Source organism: Gavialis gangeticus, unplaced genomic scaffold (genome assembly GCF_001723915.1).
Source record: "Gavialis gangeticus isolate Ggan-Ray unplaced genomic scaffold, GavGan_comp1, whole genome shotgun sequence".
NCBI lineage: Eukaryota > Metazoa > Chordata > Crocodylia > Gavialidae > Gavialis > Gavialis gangeticus.
This window is the reverse complement of record NW_017729009.1, coordinates 11,326,893-11,351,574: the sequence shown is the minus strand read 5'-3', so window position 1 is coordinate 11,351,574 and position 24,682 is coordinate 11,326,893. Positions and strand designations below refer to the sequence as shown.

Below are 24,682 nucleotides of genomic sequence, written 5' to 3'. Positions count from 1 at the left end.
GTGCAGCCTTGGATTCATGGTCAGAGAAGTACAAATAAGAATTTTTAGTAGTAATGGGATTGAAGACAATGTAAATGCAACTTACTTTTAAAATATAAAAACAGCTGTCATTCCTCAGCCTTAGAGTGGCTGAAAAGAGCATCCAAAAGAAGCCAACAGGAATGGAGAAGCTAGGTTTGACGGTCTAAACCAGGTGGAAGTATTTATTTGAGTTTGTATAGTTTACATATTTCTGAGAGAGCAATTACATTTCTCCTTGTTACTCTAATATCAATTTGGCATTTCTATAATAATGAAGTAATAAACTTTAAAACTCCTGTATGCATTTCAGTAACATGGTCTTAACTTATACATGCTAGTATTTTTTACACAGATATATGCCTTAGTGCCCTAGCATTAAGGAAAATAATATTGTTTTTAACTGATCCTGTTTGGTAAGGGAGCTAGTCTGTGTACAGAATGTGGAGGTGGGGGGCATACTGAAAAAATCCTAGCCATAATGATAGTTTTAAATAACCGAAACCAAACTTAAAGCAAGTTCTGGTAAGAAGTATTCAGTTTTAAATTTTAGGTGTTGAAAGTCAACTGAATAACATGTTTCATCCAAAATATTTTTATAGCAGAGAAATAAGCAGAATATGAAGTGTGAAGCACAACTCTCCAGGAAGAGTAAAGTCATAAGTAGAAACTTCTTCTTCCATGTAGCTGCTGTCACCTAAGACCACCTAGGGGGGAAAAAAATCTTAGTGGCTGAAACAGTATGGTAACCATTTCCAAACAGGCAAAGGTTTTTCAAACTCCTTTTTCCCAGGTGTTTTACCAGTTCATGCACGGTACAGGTGGAAGCAGTAACCTAACTGAATTGGATGACCTTGCCCACCTACTGACATTCTAGCTCTGAAGGTTTGCTAAGAGTATGGGTTTCAGTCGTGCCTATATTGCTTAAACTTGGGTCTCCTTCAAGTCCCACAATGTGAAGTGGGTCAGATCCTGGTGCCAGGATCTATTACTATAAATTATTCTAGGTAGATGATGCTAATTACATATTTGTAATCAGTTACACTATGGCTATTGGGAAGTGGTCTTAATGAATGTCTTTGACCTCTCAATCTTGGTGACCATTTCCTTCTTTCTTTTTAATTGTCCAGTGTTACAGTTTTTAAGTGTGAGACTAGAAACTGTCTGCCTTGACAGTGTCCTATTTAAATAGGAAATACCCTAGCATTTGCTATTGTTACCTTTCCTGTCACTTCGGAGCCTATGATAACAAGGATCCCTAAGTACAGTGCTTTCAGAAGAGAGAAGCTCTTGAATATTAGATTTTTTTTAATAAATGTCTTGATTCAGTTCTTATCCTCATAGCCAAATGTAGCTTTTGGCCCAACTCACTTCCTCTTCAAGGATAGTCCCATTAAAGTCAAGATGTGTGGAGGTCAGTGCGGAGTCAGACCTGAGTTTCTGAAGAAGTTTTAAAAAAGTATCAGTGGGTACGGCAGTATCAAAAGTTAATGCTTGCAGATGCACAGGGGGACCCAGATAATACAAATTATTAGACATATTCTTGAACTGTTTGCAGAGAGGACAATAGTCCGTTTAAAAAGAAATTGGGAGTCTGACAGAAGTAAAAGGGAGTAAGTGGCAAGTTGAAATTTTACAGGCAAACCTGTCTTCCAATTCCACGTGTTCAGAGGATTGGGGGGGGTGGGGGAGGAGGGGAGGAAAAGCATCCCATCAGACAGAGATCACTTCTGTTTTATTATTGCTTTTACTTTGTGGTATTAATTTTTAAATTGATTATTAGAAGAACCTTATTAGACTTTGACAGAAATACAGCTAAACCAGAGCTTAATAGTATTAAAGTACGTAACTGAAAATGATGCATCAGAAATCTTGGCCTTTTCCATAATATTTCCTACCTCAGGAGTCCAGCTTTAGGGCAGAAAAAAAAAGATGCAAGGAGACTTATAAGGGCAGGATTCATTTTGGCCCCTGATTTAAAATGTCTGCATTTTCTATGACTTAAGGGTCATTATGGCATGCTGAAGTCTAGTTCTGAATAACAGCACAGGCTGAGAGATCTGATTTGCCCTAACTACAAACATTGTTCAGTCTTCCAGATTCCTCAAAATTCATTGTCTGTGATTTTGGTGACCCAGAGGACTTGTAAACTTGATTGCTTTTCTCGGCAACTGTTTACTGGAAGTTTTATGTACACTTAGCTTGCAAATATTGTGCAAAAGAAATTGGTATTCCTTTGAACATAACAAACATAAGCAAACTTTATTGAGCGCATCCCATTGCTTCTGTCCCTTCCCTTCTCAAAGACATCCATACAAAAATCCTTTACTTTTGGAAAGGGAACATTTCCAGTCCCAAAGTGAGTAGCAAAAAGAGCAACTCTGCTGGGGATCATCATTCCTCAACACCTTAATTCTGATACTTTTTTCTGATTAGTTAAGTAGAAAAAGATAACCCAGGCACAGACACATTCCTCTTCTGTTGCTGAGATTACCTGTTTGTTCTGTTCTCCAGCTGCATTTGCAGCAGTGAGAAAACACCTGTTCCTGGCTCCCTGTACATACCACTTTTCCAGGATTCAGGTGAACTGGCAGGCATACTGTGTTCTTTGCAAGTGGAAGAATTGCTTGATTCTACCTTCTAGAGTTCTTCTGCTGCACAGGAATCTTAAAAATGCTGGAATGCCAGTCCAGTGGTGGCAGGAGCATAGGCGGGGGCATGGGGAAAATAGAAATGTGGGATTCATTTATTAAATCTTGCATGGTACATCTTTGCATTGAATTTGGTTTCTCTTTTAAGATGTTATACCTTGGTATCTGTGAACAACAGACTTCATTTTTTTTGTGTCTGAGTTCCACTTAATTCCTACCCTCCTCCCCTCCACAACAAGCGATCACGGAGTGGTAGGTGGTGGTTCTTGTGGAGAAGACAGCCTATCCTAAGTAGTTTTTATGATAGCTTGTTCTTATACTAAGGGTAAAAACCCTTCTAGTAACTTAATCAGAGTAAAACTAAATACCAGTAATTTAAGTTACTTTTCATCCTGAAAGAATCTTAAGAATATCTTTCTCCTGGATTTTGTTTTCAGTTTTTCAGAAAAGCTAAATCTGTTTTTTGTTGCTGTTTTTATTCTGAGCAAAGGAAATTAAGTACCTCAGAACTTATTTTTGTCTCCAAGGTTTCCCAAGGGACTGTTCTGTAGACTTGATCTGCAAACTGCATTTTCACTTTGTCTTTTTTTGTTGGTGTTGAAGCAGTTCCTTATTTTAGATGGAACAAATTGCTTGTGCCCCTTCATTGTGTTAGGAATTCTTCAATTTTATTAGGCCTGTTCCTGTGTCCTGAGGGTATACCTGCCTGCCCAAGTATTATGGGTCTTGCCTTATTAATAAAAAGTTTTTTGAAATGCCAGCAGTATTATACTTTTAACACAGTGGAGGTAAATTTGTGGAGTTGCAGCTGTAAACCTATTTTGCAGGTGTTAATTTAATCTGGAAAGAAAACAGTCTCAAAATAAACAAAGCTAAGTAGAAGCCACTTCATGTTGTTACAACATTTAAGGTAAAAGGAAAATGTTACCATTTTTTCCCCCAAGATCTGACTGTAAAGCTTACATTGAACACTGCTTCTGTCAGACCTCTAGTGCCTTTGTTAGTTGGCGGTTTAAAACACAGTATGAAATCTAGAGTGTGTACTTTAGGTAGCTGGCAATGATAGAAATTGTAGTGAAAATAAGGCCTGTATTGTCTAGTGTAGTCTGTCAGAAGATGTACGTTAGTGAAGTCCGTTCTAGTAACAAAAAAAACAAAAACCCCAAAAAACCTCAAGCAAGTTATTTTGAGATTTCTAGTTAAGAGTACTATGTAATTAATTCTATATTCACATTATGATACCTTAACAGAAGGTTAAGTGAGCCAGGCTAATATGCTGAACTCTTGCAGCTCTGATTCTGTTGTTTGGTTTCATAGACAGTAACTACTGGCATACCAAACAGCACTTTCTTTTGGAAAAATGAAAAATAAGGTCCTCTTTTACATGCTTTAAGTCTACACTGAATGTTCCTGTCTGCATGTAGTCAGGCTGTCTTTTGTTTGTTAAAGAACTAAAGGAGATCATTTTAATAGGCTGTTCATCAGCTAATGTGGCTGACTTTGTTTTATTATATATCAGGCATTTACTGGCAAGTACATTTATCAACAATATTTGTTTACTCCACCAGTAGTTTACATTTGTATTTGTAATATCTAGTTTCAGACTCAAGCAGGAAAGACCTGGGCATTGTCAGGCTGAGCTATAAATCAAAGTAGCGAATGTGCTTAGATATTGTATCTGTTGAGGCTGAAGAGTTGATGGTAGTGTTGCATTCAAGTGTTTTTGTTTAAATCATTTCTCCAGTTTTTTGTGTTAATTTTATGAATATGCTTTTAATAGCATGGAGTTGCTATTTGTGAATTGGCTTGTAGAAAAACCATGTTCAGCTTTCAGTTTGTTTTGAGGGATCTGTCAGGTTCTCTACAGATGAGTTTTCATGGTTCGCTGGCCTCTTGGAAGGCTGTGTTGTGGCAACCTTCCTTTATCAGGAGCCCTGATTCTTCTCCCTCCGGAGTCTGTCATAAGAGCACCTAGATCAATCGGAGGAATGTTTGGTTCAGAGACTGGGGGTGCTGTCTCTTAGTCCTTTGTGCCCTGAAAAATGATGTGCTATATGTCATCCCCCTCCTCCCCCCTCTGCCACTTTCCAACTGCTATGACAGAGGAAAGCTCTGTAGCAAAGGAACTTTTAAATTTAAGCCTAATAAACAGCTAAACCCATTGAACAGCATATCTAATGCATGTAATCTAAATGATTGCAAATAGGCTCACCCAGGCTTTTAAAAACTTTTTCCGTTCAGGTTACTTTGCCAAGTAATATATTCACTTGCAAAATCAGTATTTAAAAAGGATATGACTAACCTAATCTGAATAGAATCTGTCAAATCATAGACACCGCAATGCTTGCATCTTCTCACAGTACATGTTCTGCAATGAATGTTTCACCTCAAGAATGCCAGAATATGCAGCTAGTACATGGGTATGTCATACTGACAGGGCTGGAGAATTTACCACTTTATAGTTTTGAGGATTTTTTTTTTCTCCTTGGGATGTAACTTCCTACAATCAGAACATGAGTCTGGTTCACCCTAGTGGTCAAAGTTATTAGTAATTTCAGTTAAACCTTTCATTTCCTGGGCCAGCAGGAGACTGGTAGTCACAATAGGTAATGCCCATCTCTGAAGTAGGGGTTGATGGGGGAGCCCTTTTATTCTGCAGAGCACTGTGACCAGGTCTGTGCTACAGATATTTGACAAGCTGTTTGACAGACATAGCCCATTAGCCAGTAGAGCTATGTTGGCACAATCCCTGCTGTGAGTGCACTTGTGCTGACAAGAAGGCTTCTACCACCTTAGTTGTGTTGTTTCAGGAGGCAGGGTAACTGTACTGACAACCTCCCCCCCCCCCAACCTTTTCTTGTTTGCATGCACTGTGTCTTCCCGAGGGATTGTAGCCAGTGCTGCTGTGCCAGTATGCTATAACAGCACAGGCTTTGTAGTGTAGTGTAGACAAACCCTGTGACTGGGAACTTGTGTTCACTGCAGTGTAATGGGATATAATGTGAGTATTGCTCCTAATTCGGCTCTGGTGCATGGGTGTGAATTTATCAGTCTATTTATTCATTTATTTCCTAGTTAAATGATGCTTTAAAGTTAAGCTAACTGGCCCACCTGGGGAGGGGAGAGAAGAGGAGGGGAGGCTGGGTTGAAGCTTGCCGTGATGCTTGAGGAATACAGTCGAGATTCGGCTGTTCTCTGCTAATACAAATATTCTGCCATTTGAGTGTTGTATTGTTTCTGTTCTCACTCATGCAAGGTGGGCTTGAGGAGTTGACTCAAATGCAGATAGCTTAAGCTAATGCTAAATCAGGACAAATGTTGGATTGTCCATTGCTATCCTGTGCCACTGTGGTGGAAAGCGGGACTGCTGCCTGGGTTGATTTTTGCAGTGGTGAGATTCAGCTCTTTTTTTTACGGTTCATATCACTATGTTAATGGTGATCTTTTAAAAGTATTGCCTGTATCATTCCTTTGAGGATACTCTGGGCACTATGCATTATGAGCCCAGTGGATGCTTTCTGAACAGAAAATTGTACATTTACATTGAAATGTATTTTTCCCCCTGAAATCTATAAGAGGACAGGGCAGGTTGGCACCCCAGAGACCAGCTGATCCAGAAAGTAGGCGACAGCCTACTTCGTCAGACATTAGAAATCTTCAAACGAGTAGGTATTACAACTGGGTTATTGAAGCAAGACTCCCTGGAGTTAAGGAGGAATACAGGGCAGCACAAAGGTTGTAAGATTTATGTAACTAAAATAATTCTAGTAATATTGTCAATAATATATTAAGTGGAGAATGCCACTTGAGTATATTAATAATGGTGATAGAATGTGGCTGCTAAAAGGCATAGATCATGAAGCATTATAGATCTTATTTTCTTTTCTGTAGCTCTGTGGACTATTGTAATCTAAAACTAGAACTGTTGTATTCTTGGTATACAGTCTGTGGTCTGAGATGGGCAAATTTTTAAGTCTTGTATTCTTCCAAAGCTTGGCAGCTCTTCATATCTTTCATGCTTTCTTTGAAGACTGCTTTCTCTTGCATTTTCAGTGTACTTTTGTGTATCTTTCCATGAAGGTAACTTTATTGCTGTTTAGATAGTAGATCCTGTTTAGTTATTGAAGATTAACGTCCCAGTTTTTGAGGACCATATGTTTATGCTTAACTTCTTACACACAGACTTCAGTGGAACTAACAATGTGTTAACGCAAATACAAATGGAAAGCTGTCAGGATCTGGGGTCACATGAGCAAAAGGTATGATGTCTTTTCAAAGGTCTAAAATAGTCGGATAGCTTAAATATTAAAAATAGGTACTCTTTTGACAGACTCCTTATATTAGACTACAGATTCTGAGCGTATCAGTACTGTCTTTTGATTCTGAGCCCAAATAAACTCTGAATATACGAGGGACATTTTTAAAAGTTTGAACTAGGTTTACCCCAACAAAGTGGAGTTAGTGCATGGATTGATGCTAATCTATCAAATAGAACACTTAAAAGTTTGTTCTTAACTGAGATGTGAATTATAATATCCTGACACCACACCTGTCTAACTTTCTTTAGCTGTTAATGGCTTTGTTCATGCTTCTTATTGCTATTCAGTCCTTCCAGGAGCTATGCTACATTTAAACACTGTGTGAAATTTAGGCCTAAATGAGTTGATTTGGCATTAAGATCTCATACAGAGTATTGGCAAACTTTGATAAGCTCAGTTTTAAATACATTCATCTAAGTGAGGAGATCAATCTTTATAAAAAAATAACTTCACCATCAAATATTCTTTTATTGAGTTCTCCCTTTAGTTGATTTTCTGTGAAAATTGTTCTGTTAATAGAGAGGTGTCTGGTTACCAGGTAGGACAGAAAAACAAAGACTTAACATCACAAAGCAGTGTGTAAAATTGGGACACAGGAGAGCAGAGTTTTGAAGCTTCCTGAATTTTTTTTTAACTACTAGCAAATTGCCTTAAATTTTAACTTGGATTAATTCCCTTGTGGTCCTTGACCTTAAACAGGCACTTTGCCTTGAAATGGGTAGACGAAAAACTAATTAATTCTTCTGAATTTGAGGCGTATTTAGTTTTCTTCCCCCAAAGACTTCACATATTTAAAAAAAAAAAAAAAAAAAGTATAATGGTACTGCAAACATTGTGAATATAGAACAGTGACCATAGGTTGGTATATATGGTGACAGGTAGATCAAGATGTGCGTATAGCAGTGTTTCTGTCAGATTGGAAGACGTTAAATTTTATTGATCAAATTGAGTACAAGTTGCCATTGCTTATGTATCTGAAGGTGACATAATATGGCCTGCTGTCACTGCAATGGCCACTAGTCCTTATAATTGGTACCTCTTTTAAAACAAGTTTGCAAAGCAGGGAAAATCATTTTGTATTTCATCATGGCCATAGCTTTCTTTAGAAAAGCCTTCCAGAAGTTTGTGCAAAGACTTACTACCAGACTCTTTCTTCCTTTTTCTTTTTTTTTTTTTTTAAAGAGAGAGAATACCAGCTTTCCTTCCAGCGGTAAGAAAGTACCTGCTTTTACACATCCTTTTTAGAAATTTCAATGGTTGGGTAATTTTTCTTAGGGCCATTTTACTTTTTCCCCTCATGCAGATGACTTTAAGAAAATAAAAAGACTAGAAAATGTTCAGTGTGCATCACATCTTTTTGCATCGTGCAAGCTATGGTGCTTTACTTTCAAGGCCTTTCATGCACTCTGCAGCCTATCACTTCTCATCCTGTATCAAGTCATCAGTCCCAATCTGTGCCTGATGTGGGCTGTGGAAACTGGCATCTAGTTCAGCTTCCAAAGCAAGCACTTGCATGCATTCTCCCCTGCTTCAGAGAAGCTCCCAATAAGTAGCCCTGCAAGTAGAAAGTTGCTTTGCTATCATTCAGTATCCCCCTCCCTAAAACTCTTCTGTAATACCAACAAAAACCCTAGATAATGTTTAGGCTCCTTGTATGCCTTATTCTGAAAAATATTATCCTGATTCCCTTTCATCTGTTTCCATCTGTTCCCTCTTGTTTCAAACTTGGACCATAAGTTCTTTGAGGCGGGGACAGTCTTTTTGCTCTGTTTGTACAGTGCTGGGGCACTGGATTCCTGGCCTATGACTAGAGCTCCTACATGCTGCATATTAACACACATTTGTATTTATTTGCAGTAAGGCTCCTCCCAAAGAAGTCAAGCCTGGTTTCCAACACTCTTACCACTTATGTACTTAATATTTGAGTAGCTCCTAGAATAGGAACAGAATAATTTGAACATCGCCATGGTTTGTTGCTGTTTCCCACTCCAGACTGGCCTGAACTGCCTGTAGCCTGCCTGAAGATGCCACAGCTACTTTTGCTTGCTCTTCTTTGTTTGGTGCAATGTTCCTGTCAGCCCCCCACCATGCAGAGCTTGCAGGGCCTGATTCCACAGAGTCTGCCCTAAGAAACTTTAGTGGGGAAATGGTTTTACCCTTCAGAATGTATCCTCTCACCTTGTTTGCCCATATTTCTGACAGTACTGAAAAAGAGCACAAGGCAAGGTGCTTTCCTATTTGTGTCCTTGTGCTCATTCTTCTTGGCTTGCCCAGAGGGCATCTTCTGTCAAGGTCTTGGTGACTGGGAGAGAGGGCAGTGCTGTATCTTTTTACCTCTAGAAGCAGTGAAAATCACTGAGACACTCATTTGCTGAGGCTAGCAAGTGCCATGTCTGTAAACAGCACAAGGCTAGTAGAACAATTGAGTTAACTTGAATTACTGTAATATCAGAAAAGGACAATTTTAAAAGCCCTGCTTTAAAAAGGCAGTAGGTGATGATTAAGTATGTAATCAGTCTAGCAGAGATCCCTTCTAGCCCACATCTGTCTAGACATTTATGATGTTTCTGTCACTGTGGCTCTTCTCTTGGAAGATAACTCTAACATTAAGGTACATCAGAAAGGTCCAACAGAGTAATCAGCAGACAATAGACAGAGGAAAAACTTACATGTATCCAAATATAAGTAATGACAGTGATCTCCTGTATCAGATGAAAGGAGAATTACCTGAGTTCCAAATAGAAAGTATTGAAGAAATCAGAGCGGCTGTTACTACTTGAGACTCCTCAAGACTGGTGAAGAGATGAATTATTATCAATAAACTATTTCTATAGCAAATTGTGAAGGGGAGGGATTTCGTACCATGGGGGAGAACTTTTAAACCATTTTCCAGACAGGTACAAAAAAGGTGCTCCCTTTCATACTAATTTTGATATCAGAATGGCAACACAAAAGGGAAAAGTTGGACTCTTTTAAGCCTTCATAACTATATTATGAAGGGTTTGGGGTTATTTTGGGAGGGGTTGTATCTTTCTCAGAAGCTTTAGTAATGACAGCCATTGAGATGGGGATGGATGATGAACAACTTAATTTATTCTATGTGACAATTCCCCTTTGTTTTGTAAAAATAGATGCAATAGCCTCTAGCCTACCTGTCCTCCTCCCTGAAAAGGACTCCCCAAGAGCTTCCTTGTATAGAACTCAAAGGAACTATTAAGGAACTATTAAGCTGTGCTCAAATCACTGGTTGGATTATTTCTAGCCTGGATACCTCCAACAAGTATTTTTCCTCTGCAAGATGAAATACTTAAGAATTTAATTTTCCAGTGCTCTCACACTTTGGTTTTCATCTGATCCTTGTCTATACAATTTCAATCAAATTGGTTTTCAATGGGATTTCAACACACCTATATTTGAGGACTGCAGGGTAGATTTCCATAATCAGCAGGTAAAGTCCTCTGCCAGTTGACTTAAAAAAGACTAGGTTGTGTCTTATTCCGCAGGATGAGAATCTCTAGGTCTGGCTTCTCCAAATGGAGTTCAGTTATTATACAAAAATATGCTGCTAAAATTCTGTCTGTTCAAGGATTCATCCTTCCTTGGGGGAAGCTAGTCCCTTCCAAAGATCCTTAGTGGAAGACGATTTAACAGAGTTAGTCTTTGCTTCAAGAAGGTGAAAACCTGTTCCCACATACTGTACCTAAATGAGCCTATGGAGACAAATGGTACATGAGACAGTAGATGTCCTGAGCTGTTAGGAAGATCCTTCAGAAGGAGAGGGTATAACTATTTTGCTTCATGTCCTTTTCTCTTCTTTATTATAATTATTATAAGGAAAGTATTGGGTTAAAGCATCCTGCTCTCCAAGATGATTAATAATCAGACAATAATATTGTGTGTATTTCAAAGGGAATTCTCCCTCCACTCTCCTCCCCAGTCTAACACAATTTTCATCTTTTACTTTTTGTCATGAATGCTTCTATGGGAGGTGTATGTTTGTTGGGGGTGGAAATCGAGACAACCATGACCTACAAGGCACGTGGATATTATAGCAAATATTATATAACAGTTCAGATTTTAAGAGGCAGAGGAACTTAAATTTAAAGCAACTGTCTGTGTTGATTTTTTTTTTTTTTTTTTTTGGGCCATGTATCTCTAATGTTGTTAAGCCTTTCCACAGTACTGATGACTCTTCTTCATATGAGGTTAGGTCTGCCTGATCAAAGTCCAGTCATAAAGCCAGGCTTGTTCCCTTCTAGTAAAACTGTCTGGAGCAGATGGGTCTTTATTTTAAATAGGTGACTAAAAGCTAATCCAGTTTTCTGAAAATGTCCTTATTTCTCCAGCTATTCTCTTAAAAAATATCATTGTGAATATCAAGTTCTTCTGTATCATGTTATCTGGAGTCATTTCATGTGCATTTGGTAGATGAATGCAAACTCAGTTAGATGCCTACCTGGCGTCTAGTATATAATTATGTATAGATATGCAAATTTAGTCGTGTACACAATTCTAAAAAATGGCTTTAAATGGCTGTCTCATATTGTTTGTTTGAGTCTAATACCCACACATTGTTATGGCAAAGTTCAGTTTCTGAATGAAATGAGAAAATATGCTTTGTTCTGTAATAGAGCATCCCCTGGGCTCACAACTTTGCATGTTAGGGTCTCACTGCTCAAACAGCATTTTAGAATATTTTATTACAGTGGGCTTCAAACAGAAGCATAAAGACCGGCAGAATTTCTGGTGGAGAGTCTAGTATTATGGAATTGCACACATGGCAGAGATTGTGAAACTAGTTCACGTGGAAGTGAGGTATTGGCACAAATGACAAGACCTGTCCTGACTGCAAGCTTCATGTGCATTGTTTTGTTTTTTTAGGCCTGGATTAAGCCTAAATTAGAAGGCTTTTTACATGAGTGGTAGGAATTTTTGATGAGCATTATGTCAACAAAGAAGTATCTTGAGACATTAGCAGGGTTATTCTCCTGTGATGGGGGGGCCTGAATGGATAGCAAGCTTAACTCATAGTATCTTCAGAAGTGAATTAAGTTGCATCTGGTTTAAATTTATTTAATATATGGAAATTGCGTATGTATTGTGCCTACACTTTAGTAGCCTATAAAAACTTCAATATTAATTTATCATTTTGCTGCTTCGTATTCTTTGAATTTTACTCTATCTATAATATGGGGAAAATGATTAAATTTTAGTTAAGGCTAAAACATTTATTTTAAAACTTTCTTTTAAATAAATAAACTTGATTGAGAACTTGAGGCAATGAAAACATCTTTTGGCAATAACTGTATATTTAACTTAAAACAAAAAACGCAACCCTAAGACATTGGGCTCGCACATTTGGGTGTTTGTTGGGCTGATTGCTGAGGCTAGCAAGGGTGGGGAAAGCCCAGTAAATTGTCATCAGTTTAATGTGTTGCCTACAGCTTCCATCATAGAACTGCCTTTAGGTTTGTGCCCATAGGATCTGATGAACAAAGGTGTTTTATTGGTCCATGTTTGAGAGTGGGGGGAGGTTTTTAGATGTGTAGAGAATAACCTGTTCAGTTCAAAAGGGACACTTAATGAGGAAACGGTATATTAATCCTATCCTGTCTATGTTATAATGCTAAAAATGTCTTGATCTCACAGAAAAGAAGTAAAGTTCAGGCAAAATAGCTTCCTAGTCTTTGTATGTTACTGATTCATTCTATTGGGTGGGAATTTGAAGCTTTCTGAAATGTGGTCTCCAATCTGTCTATTGTTCTTCTGACACTTGACAGCGTTTATAGCCCCACAGCACCAATATAGCAAGAAAAATAGCTAGTTTCAATTGGCTTTTACTGTTTGAGGATTTAAACTATTCAGTGTGCTATACATAATACTTTTTCCCTGTGGAACTACTGCCACAGAATGCTATTTGATATTTTGCATCTATCAGTGTAGTTTTATTTCTAGTATTTTTTTTTTTTTAAACTAAACCTTAAATGGTAAAAACTGACAGGCATTTTACCAGACAGTTTCAGTAATTTAGTGACATATTTCTACAATAATCCTATGATAATTTGAAGTATGGTCTCTGGTATGTGACGTCTCGTTGAGACACTACTGCCTTTCAGAGCACTGAACTTCTGTTTTGATGTCTCTTAATAATATGAATTATTTGAATAACTGGTAAGGCAGATACATCATATTAGGAGTGCACAATCTACGCTAGGCAATAAATTGTGTTTTGCTTATAGACTAATCCTTGGAGACTATTTAGTTCCATGCAGTTTATTTTTCATAGAAGTATTGTGTATAAAATAAGTCTTTTAAATTTGTACTGTATTTGAATATAACACTTTCACTCCCTCCTGCCCCCCTTGAAACAGGATCTGTGGAGAAGGAAACACAACGATTCCCAAATGAATAACCGAAAGGAAGATATGGAGATTGCCTCCCATTACCGTCATCTACTTCGTGAGCTCAATGAGCAGAGACAACACGGCATCCTCTGTGATGTTTGCATTATAGTGGAAGGGAAGATCTTCAAGGCTCATAAAAATGTTTTGCTCGGAAGTAGTCGGTACTTCAAGACACTGTACTGCCAGGTGCAAAAGACATCCGACCAGGCAACAGTCACTCATTTAGACATTGTAACCGCACAGGGCTTTAAAGCAATCATTGACTTCATGTATTCTGCACACCTAGCATTGACCAGCAGAAATGTCATTGAGGTCATGTCAGCTGCGAGCTATCTGCAAATGACTGATATTGTCCAAGCCTGTCACAATTTCATAAAAGCAGCTCTTGACATAAGCATAAAATCTGATGCCTCAGATGACCTTGTTGACTATGAACTTGGAGCTCCTTCCAGCAGTAGTACGGATGCTTTGATCTCAGCAGTCGTGGCTGGCAGGAGTATATCTCCATGGTTAGCTCGGAGAACGAGTCCAGCAAACTCCTCTGGAGATTCTGCCATTGCTAGCTGTCACGAAGGAGGGAGCAGTTATGGAAAAGAGGATCAGGAACCAAAAACTGATAGCCATGATGACATTTCATCCCAGTCTCTTTGGTCCAGTGACATGGGTTATGGGTCTCTACATATCAAAGAGGAGCAGGTTTCACCGTCGCATTATGGAGGGAATGAATTACGTTCTGCCAAGGATAGTGCAATACAGAATGCTTTGTCGGAGCAAGGAGGAGGGGATGGCTGGCAGCCCACAGGACGCAGAAAGAACAGAAAAAATAAAGAAACTGTGCGTCACATTACTCAGCAAGTAGAGGATGACAGCAGAGCAAGCTCTCCCATGCCATCTTTTTTACCTGCCTCAGGATGGCCATACAACAGTCGTGACACAAGTAAGTCTTTTTATTTAATTTTCAGCAGCAAATGCTCTAGTAATGTTAATAGTCATCTTCACTGAAGTGCTGTCATTTCATAGTGGGACATAGGAACTTTGTGTCTCTAGGTGGGTTACTCCTACTGTGCCTCGGTCGGTGGGAACCTGAAGTCAGAGCTCTCTCGTAAGTGTTCATTTGTCTGCAAAATGAATCCATAGTTTCAGTCTGCTCTTCAGGTGGCTGTAGAAGTTGTCAAAAATGTAATGTAGTTAGTAGTCTTGGCGAGGTAAGATTTGACACAGCTTGCCCACCTGGTAGAATAACAGAGTCGGATCAGTGCCGCGAACACTTCTTTTATAAGGAATGAATATCAGTTTCATAAGGAATTGCATAGTAGCACCTTTAAAAACTGCCATTGAGCACTGGATAGACAAAGTTTAAGGGCAGTGTAGTATCCATATTTTTTCTTTATGTCAAACGTCAGATGTAGCAAGCATTTGGTAGCTTTAAGAATGGGACCCTGATGTAATTTCATGGTTTAAACCTTCGGTTTTCTTTTGAGTGTTTCCGGTCTTTCAGTGCATGATTTTCAATATGTGGAGAGGGAGGAAATCATGTTCCTGAGCTCTTGAATTTTCAGCAACTGTTCTATTTTCAGAATAAGGTTGTCCGGCTATCTTTGTTAAGCAACAGTTATTTTAGACCAAAGAATGTTTACCTGGAAATGTTGTGCCTTGGATTTTTTGAGAAGTTGGAGGGAGAGTTAGGTGTCTGCATGCCACTGAATTGCATGAAAACTGGATGTGCAGCAGCTTGTGCCTTTGTCAAAATCCCAGTGTCTGTCAACAGCTAAAAATTGTTCTACTTCATGATGGGATGTAAAAGCAAAAAACAGAGGGGTTGTGTATGACTGGTTTTCAAAAATTTTGCAAGAAAGAGGTAAAAATGTTGAGGGTGGAGAGCTGGAGACTCTTTATTTCTGATGTTATTTGAATTTGCACAACAGTGTTAACATGGTAGCTTTGGCTATTTGTGATCTGAAATTTGAGTGTTAAATGCCTCAACATCAAATTTTGCAAAGCACGTGATACTTTTTAAATTTATTCTGTTACCTTTATTTGTGCTGTAACAGTTTGATATGCCATCTTGATCATTCCAATAGCCTGGTAATGCAATTTTAAAATATTCTGATTCTAACCAACAGTGTCAAATGACTTAATATTAAGACTGATCTCTAATAAATCGACCTTGGAGTCATAATCCTCAAACTTCAGGGTACTCTTCAATAAAGGCTCAAAGTTGACTGCCTGTGATACTATTCAAGCATAAATATTTCTTGCTCACACATCACCCTGGAAAAGTGACTCAAGCATTTATTCTATTCATGGAGTAGATGCTTTTTGGACAGCTTTAGAGTAAAATACATGTATATTTATTTGACTGACTGCAAAAATAGACTGCAGCACTAATAGTAGGAATAAGTTCATGGATCATTTTACAAGTACTATTTTTTTAAAGCATAAGTCAAAGAATCGATTAATAAGAGTTTCTATTGTTGGAATTAATATCTGTGTCACTCAGTTCCTAATTGTTAAAGTACTGAACAGTATTTAATTAACAGAAATAGAGGTCTGTTCAGTTTCTTGGGCATGGGAAGGGGAAAGTTTCCAGTGCAGTGTTGTTTTAGCTGCTTCAATGGATACTGTAAAATAGTTGAGACCCTAATGTGTGTTCTTATGTTGGTACCTACAGGCTTGAATTAGTCCTTTTTTTTTCAAAATGAAACCTTGAAATATTTAATCTTTTCACCAGTTTGTGTAAACCAGAAAGAGAAGCTTGAAACAATTTTCACTTTTCCAAATTGAATGACATGCCCGGAATAACGGTTTATTTAACTAATGAGGATTGTCCATGCTAACGAGGCTCTTCCCATATGATAGCTGCACCTTCTGAGCACCATGGTCCCCAGCCTTGTTAGAGAAAGGGGATATGTGTGGTCTCTCCACCTTTAAGAGGTAGGGAGATGACCCACTAGAGATTTAATCCTGTTCTTTGTACTGTTGAAGAGTCATGGAGTCCTTTTTTCAATGGGCCTAGTATTTGCTGCATGGGCAGACTCTGGATCCAATGCCCTTTTCCATAGTTCTTTGAGTGCTTACTGGTACCCAAGATCCATGCAGTGGCAAGATCAAACTTTATGTATTTAAGATAAAAAGTTGTTTTTCTCTCTAGCCTGTTATTTGTTCTTGGGTTTTTGGTGGTGGTGTGGTGTTTTGTTTTTAAATGTCTGGATGCATCCTGTGTTTGGTATTTGAGCTGCTTGCCAGCGGCAAGTTTTCCTCCTTTGTCTAATTCTACAGGTATTCTGAGTGACATCGAATAGGCCACTCATACAAGCTTACTTCTCACTTCTGATAAGGGGAGAATAGGAAAAAAGCCAATTTAGCTAACTGCTTCTCCCCCACATGTGGGGCTTTTTTGCATCTAATATTTCCCATCTCCAGCAGGTGGAAGCAACCCTCTTATTAGCTGCTAGATCTCCTTAGCTGCTAGGGATCTGCTTAAGTTAGTTATTGATGCTTTTATACTTCTTTAGGTTCTTGGCTTTCATATTTAATCTAGAGTCCAAAAGTAGGCTAGAGATTTCACAAACATAAAGACAGTTGCCATCCATGAAGAAATAATGATCTGTATTGAGAAGTGCTTGCAATATACAGGCAAGGAGTTTGAAGTGATGTTTAGCATGTGTAATGTTAGATTTCCTTTAAAAATCTAGCTTTGCCTGCTGTGATTTAACAAGATATTGTTCTTTTTCATTCTGGCTTCACTTTTTTATGTATAATAATTACTTGTTGCTTTTGCCTGTTGGAAGTATCCTTCTCTACACTGTCCACAGCAAAGGAGAAGTAATGCCTTGGCACTGAAGGGATTGGCACTTGATGTGTCATGGCAGCAGACATGTTAGAGATACCTAAGAAAAAACTATCTAAAGCTTTTTTTTTTAATATTGTGAGATTTGGTTACAATTTTTTCCTATCCAGATGTAATAAGAAGCATTTTGAGACTTCAGGAAGTCTGATTTCAGAGTAGTCAGGACAGTATTTTTCAAAGTTTACTAGACCAAGGGTTACAACATGGACTCCCTGGTAGGGTGAAGGCTGATCAATGCATGTTCCCTCCTCCCCGCCTTCCTCCAAAACCATTAATTCTTTATAGACTAAAAAGCACTGATGACTCATGGTGGAATTGTGTAGGGTCATTGTTTGGTGTTCCCCAAAACATTTTCTTGATACCGTGAAGGAGCTTAATTATATGGAGATCTTGCTTCATTCCCCATCTCCTCAGTCCCTTTTAGTGCTGCATGATTATTTAAGATGTTCTGCCCATAATTTTTCCTTCCTTTATACCTGGAATAAGTACTGCTGATTCCTTCCTTTATCTTTGTGTCTACTGATATCTAGAACAGTGTTTCTCTGCCAGGTTTTTTGGTACCCAGGGGAGCCGTGAAGCCCTTTTAAGGGTGCAGTATAAGCACTGTTAGGTTTATACGCCCACACAGGGTTTCACAAGATAAACTCAGAGGTTTCAAATAGGAATCCATAATGTCACAACCATTCTGACCCAAGTTCATTGCAACAGAAGATTTACTCTATTTTTCTGTAGTCAAAAAAAAAAAAGAGTGAAAGTGAAAAGCTGGCATTTTCTGAGGGGTCCCTTGTGCCTAAAAAGGTTGAGAACCCTGCCTTGCATGTTGTTGTTCTGTATTCATATTCGTAGCATATGCTGTTTAGTTTCTGGGTTTGCAGTTATCCAGAGCAAAGGAGAATAGGGCTTGTGGGATATTGCTGCTCTGCTGTGAGAGATACAATAGGAGCACCACTTTCTTTGAAGGAAAGAAACTAGACAAACCAAAGGTGGGGTATTTTTATTTATTTATTTATTTTTGGTATGAAAGCCAAGGAGAAAGAATGGAGGGATTTATTTCTTTCATTAAGAGGACTTCTGGACATGTGAAAAGATGTGTGCTTCTTTATCTTAAGTTTCTTTTCTGCCCAAATGTATTAAAATAGCAACTTCTGAAACCTGAGCTTTCCAATTGTGGGATCATCATCATAGAGTAACCAAATAGAAGCTTTTTAAAAAGATTTGCCTGGCTGGCTTAGTTTTTACTTTTTTTTTCATTTCAAACCCCTTAATATTACCAGCAACAAAAATGCTTTATCTTTGAACAGTTTTCTGGTTTTTTGAGGGGTTTTTTCCCCAAGGCTGCTGTTCAGTTAATGCTAGGAATATACCTTTTACAGGATTAAGGAGAGTCTGAGACTCTGAACTAAGGGATTTGATGGTATTAGAGGCTGGCCTCATAGAGGTCAATTATCTTCACTAGAAGAGCTGTTAGTCTTAAAGAACGTGTGTTGCTTTTTACATATAATTGAAACTTTTTTTCTCTGTATGTGCGTGTGCGCTAAGAAATTTATTAATGTTTTGCTAATACAGATCAACTTGGACATGGTAATTCTTATTCAGGAACTTATTTAAAAGGCAGCACTCCTTGTTATCTTTTGAATTTTTCCAACATCGAGCTTGGAATGATGTTGTTGCTATGTCACATAGTCAGTGGCATGAAAACGAAAGATTTGTAAAATAAAACTGAATAGTAGTTTTTAAAGACTCAAATTTTGGAACTTTTAATCAAGTTTCAATACCTAGTGCCCTTCAATTGAGAGAGAGAATTTACGCCGTTGTATGCAATAGCTGCATTATGAATAAATTTCTCTTATGCGTATATAAACCAAAAGCATTAATCCCATGGAAGTTAAAAGGGGATGCATCTTATGTAGGCTTCCAGATTCATCTGATATAACTGACCTGTGTTTTGAAGATGGGCCATGTGTTTTTCCTGTCTGTTCAGTATTAAAATGGTCTATAATTTTTTGACCCAAAAAACTGTTCCCCAGCTCAAATATTTTATGTGCAGTATTGTACTGGGAAACGGAGATGGTTCAAGCCCATTTTTCCTCATCTGATTCAACACAGTCCTGCTGTCTGCCATGAGAGGCTGTCCACAAAGACTGAAGGAAAGTGGTATCATAAGACTTTCTTTCCTTTTCCCAGAAACCAAGCCCAAAAGAAAATTACTTGCTGGAGTTGTCTGTGAATAGCAGTCCATAATATTTTTATTATATATTGGGTTGTGCCAAAGGGATGGTTCTTGGATGGAGGCTGAGAGTCTCTGCTGCTCTCCTTCCACCCAACCTCAGGCTAGTGTTGGGCAAGAAGGTGTTTAGACCTAGCAGAGGGGGTCAGCTAGATGCACCCCAGGGAGGGGTTTTATTTGTTTGTTGTTGTGTTGTTTTTTTTTAAGAACAAGTAAGAAGATAGATGATATGCAGGAGTATCTGTAAATTTGAGTAGCAAAACCAAGGGAAAATATGCAGCCTCCTAATCCTCCAACAGTCACACAGAATGTTTCAGTGCTCTCAAGATACAGCCGCTACTTCACTATTAAATGTTTAAGGAGTAGAGGAGAAAATGCCTGTAGGCTATCAGAGCAGTGCAAGAATATGGTGTTACTTTTCAAACTGAAGTGTCAAGATGTCAACAAGCTACTTCCAGTTTCACATTATATGCACCAAAGAAAAAACCTGGTGAAATCCAGTACTGTACTTTTAAGGTGGAATTAATGGAACCAAGACAGACTTGGTTCTGAAGGAATATTTTTTTCACATTGTGGGGTTTTTTTGACCAACACGTTCCATCAGATTTCACTCTTTAGAATATTAAAATATATTTCAATAAACAAACAAAATGAGCACCTCTTAAATGAGAGACGTGTATTTTTTTTTCTTGGAATAAAAGATTAGTGAAATGTCATGGTATTTCTGCACAAAACTGGTAAGAGTCCAGCTTCTATATGTCTAATACTGGAACAAGCAGAATGAAAAATATACCTTTCAGGGGAAGGGGCAGGGCAAGGTGCCATGGGGGATCCCAGCTGCTTAGTCTTGAGCTGTGATACTGGAAAAAGTCCCCTCTCCAGAGCAGTATGCTGAACCTCCTTGCAATTCAGCTACCCTATAATATTTTTCTACTTAAAGTAAAGGCACTGCAGTCCAGATGTTGGTAGATGACAATTAGCCATGTGTCATATCAGTGGCAGGGAGAGTTGCTCATTCATCTCCCTTCTGTAAGGAAGCTGCTATACTGTAGGGATGGCACCACCATTGCAGGGTATCTTTTGTGGCTCTTTACCTAGCAGACAAAATAACCGTCTGGCATCTTACCTAAGCAGATAGTACCCTGCCAACTGTGCATCTTTGCTGAAGTCTCAAGTCCAAATTTAGCAGCTGATGGACTTGTTTGTTGATGGCAAATGCCTCCTTTTGTGCTTCAGAGCAGATACTGGCTCAAGGACATTTTCTTTCACTCTTGGCTTCAAGGCAGTATTTTTCTCTCCCTCCCCCAAAGCCTAAGGCTCATAAGGGATATCAGAATGGGTACAGCCATGGTACTGCTGCTCAGCTCACTGAGAGAGACAAGTTCTCACCTGTATTGCATCCATCTACATAGCAGCATGTTTATTTCCTTTATTGGCCAAATGTCTGCTCTCCCAAAACTGAAAACAAATGTAGGGCAAAAAAGGTGCAGCTTATGACTTCTTTGCCCCTTTTTTGTAACTTTCTCCGTCCTGGGACCTTAAATCAAGCTGTTGGCCTCATGAAACTTCCTTCAAACCTTTACCCAGGTTGTTTCCCTACCTTCGGGTGCTCAGAACCATCTCCTTGGTACCCATCACCACACTCAGGAGTGTTAGCAAGATTCAAGTGGCATCTGTCCTTTGCACAGCCTTCTGTGAGAATAAATTGGCAATGAAACACCCACCCTGAGTTTCTCACCAAAGTGGAACTAGACTTCTGTTTTAACTATACCACCAACCTTCCTGACTTCTTCCTAAAACCAAAGATAAACCAAACTCTGCACTTCAGAAGTTCCCAAAGCCTTGCTTCACAGACAAGTGGGACAAAAGCAATTCAGGAAATGAGCCATTTATTTGTAGCATTAGAGAAGGCTATGAAAGGTCTGGTACCTAAAGATGATGCTCGAGCACAGTGATCCAAAACGGGTGGTTCTGGCAGAACTGGAATCCAGTCATATTCTGCACTTCATTTGAGGGATGAATACCAAATTACTTAAGCCCTTTTGTAACTTAAACAAGAGCTTCAGAAATTTTACAAAGCAGAAGTTTGTCAGATTTACAAAAGATCTCTCTATAGCCAAGGAATGGAAATTCCTCTTTGCCTCCTTGAAACATTAAGGCAGTGGTTCTCAACGTTTGTGTAGACTCAAAGCACCCCTCGTTTGTCTTGAAGCACCCATCAGAAAATGCCAGCACTTTGTTTTCACTCATTTTTTGACTACAGAAAAATAATAGAGCAGTTTTTTCTGTTGTAGAGACCTTGGAAAGACCACAACAGGTAAGAATGTTTCTGATAGGGTTGACAAGCTGGTCAGTTGACTGGTCGAAGATTATGGCAATTTTACCGAAAAAAAACCCCTACATTTATTTTTGCACCTTTCTTGACAAAGTGGTTTTTTGTTTGTTTTTTTAATTGTTCGTTGGCACATTTCTTCATGAAAATTTTGTACTTTCTCTGCATTATTTGAACCTGTTGGCAGTTTTTTACTATTTTTGACTGATATATTTGACCAGTCAGTTGACCAAACTTTTTATTTGACTCGCCAAATACCTAACCCTAGTTTCTGATGCTTTGGCTTCCTATTTGAAAGCTCTGGGTTTTATCTTTTGAATCCTGTGTAGGTGGTTGTACTCTTAACAGTCTTATTATTGAACAACACCCCCATACCACCCTTAAAGGGATCTTTTGGCACCCCAGGGTGCTGGAACGCACTGGTTGAGAATCACTGCCTTAAGGTATGTGCCCTGTTCATCTTTGGGACCCCTGCTATCTTATGAAAATGCATGGGTATATGGCTATGTTGGCGCTTAGTACAAGGATGAATTTCTAAACCTAGGTAATTTAATTTTTCAGCTATTTCCAAAACTGTTATTTGAACTATACTCTTAAATGTTTATGTATATATAACACACATACCACAAGCTTTCAGTTTTTGATCACATTAATCATCTGAACTAGGCATTGCTACTGTATCATTCTAGGAATTCAGTGCACATAAGTTATTGCTGGTCACAAGCACTTGAAGTTGTTTTTATGGAGTGGAAGTCACTGGGTTGTTACATGATGCTGTTTTTGTGTTACCTGTTGTCTGTTATGTAAAATAGTTTGTTCTACAATAAAAAGAAAATGTTTAGAATTTTTCACTTAGCTAGTAAAGGGGATAGTTGCATGCTTATTTGTAGCAACTATTTAATAGCTAAATATAAGGATATTATTTCATAAACCGTTCTTGTGATAATGAAGTCAGCTCAATCAAGAAATACAACAGCTGAAGACCAGCTGTGGTGAATAAGGGATAAATGGCTAGAGGAAATGAGTGACTAAATTATATATCATACATATGGACATATTAAAAGTGGGGGGGGGGAACTGCAACTAATTTTCAAGTCACTTTCCAGGCAGCACTGATTTGTTTTGATATTACCCATCAATCATTTAATTTTGCTGGGTTTTTCCTTAAGTATGCGTACTCATCTGCATGTATATGTTGATATTCTTTTTTATAAAGGAGAAAGGAAAAGTCGCTTGGAAATTTAATACTTCACAATTTTTTATAAAAAGTAGTAAATGTTACCAGGCACAATTCCTTTTATTTATACAGGTATATAGTAAACAGATCCAGGCAATTCATGCTTTTGGTGACTCATCCATTAATTGGCCCTCTTTGGTTCTAACGACTGTATATTAAAATCTGTTTTCAACAGATTTTTTTGTTTTGTTTTAGGAAATTGATTTTGCTACAAATCCACTTCTTAACCTTGGCATGCTTTCAGGGTTTTTTTGAGAGAAGAATGGTATGGTTCCTATTGTGATATTTGGTAACATATTAGTTCACATTGTGGAGTAAGTGTTTTGGGTAATTGGAAGTAAAAAATTGAGTCGTGTTGGCTTAGGGTTCCTACTGTTCATATACAGTAGCTAATTCATATACATGTAAGCAGATTGTAAGAACTATTATTGCAAAACATATAATGTTCTAGCTTTACGTGGTGCTTTGCAAATACTCATTTTCTAAGTAACATGAGAAAAAACGCCAAACATTTTGAAGTAAGATTTATGGTGAGTAAAGTTAATGGGGGAAGCAGAGGGAATATTACTTGAGTAGATGGATTTGGAAGAGATGGGGCTTGGCAGGTTGGTACAGGGAGACTTCGGTGTAAAAGGCTGATGAGAAAGCAGAGAATGAAGTAAAGGATGGAAAGAGGATTATGCTAATGTGATAGTGAAGTGTACAAAGTGGAACAAGAGAAAAAGTAATGGGAAATAAGTGTAATGTGAGGGAAGCTTGAACAGACCCTTTTGGTAAGAAGAAAGTACTTGAGTTTAATGTAGTGAAACAAGCTGGTGAGGGACTGGGGGGTGGAACATCAGCAACTGTTGGAGATGGATTGTGAAGAGGCAAGGCAGTGAGATTAGACAGGAGATGATCATAATCTGAGTTCATGTTGGGTACAAGTATAGATGTTCAAAGATGATTAGCATAGGCAGCTGCACAAAAACATACATTGACATGATATGTCTTACAAATGTTTTAAACTTTTCTCTTTTGCTATCCCCATAGTATCACAGGGAAATGTAAAATGCAAGATATCTGGTTTGTTTCATAAAAAATGTGATTGACAAATAAACTTGAATGACACAACCCAGTTTTGTGGTGAGTGAGATTTTTGTCTGTAAGCAGTGGTAATTATTAGTGTTCCTAGTTTCCTGTAAAACTTGAAACATTTCACTTGTTAGAGCATTTCAGCAGGGTGTCTGGCTACTTTCAGTTAGCGGAGGCTGCATACTTTTTGCTGTCTTCCTGAAGTTTGAATACCTAACTTAATTCCTCAGCTGAATTCCTCCCCAGGTGGGCATTGTAGGTAAAACTGCTGGATCAGGCTTCAGTTCCTGATTTTCTCACAGGATTTTCTTTGTGACCTTGAGCAGATCAATTAATCTTTGTCTCAGTTCCCCATTTATAAAATGTCTATAATGCTTCCTTTTTCGTGGTTCTTCTTTAAACTACAAGCCCTTCAGAATCTCTTTCTAGGCCTAACATTGGGGGAAATACTTGATCTCTGTTTTAGTATCAAGAGTTAACGTTGCACAAATAATTAAGATCCTACTGACGTCTTTCCCTTTCCCCCCCCACTCCCCCCAGTCCATACCAATCTGACCATGGGGTAAAATT

At 38.4% G+C, this 24,682-nt stretch overlaps 1 protein-coding gene across 1 annotated transcript in view; it reads left to right on the top strand.

The window, feature by feature from the left end:
* Positions 1–24,682, top strand: part of ZBTB46 (zinc finger and BTB domain containing 46) — an 85,544-nt gene that overhangs the window by 494 nt on the left and 60,368 nt on the right. The window contains exon 2 of the mRNA XM_019510054.1: positions 13,360–14,329. Within this exon, the coding sequence (XP_019365599.1) occupies positions 13,393–14,329 (937 nt within the window). The 5' untranslated portion in view covers positions 13,360–13,392. The remainder of the gene's footprint in view (positions 1–13,359; positions 14,330–24,682) is intronic.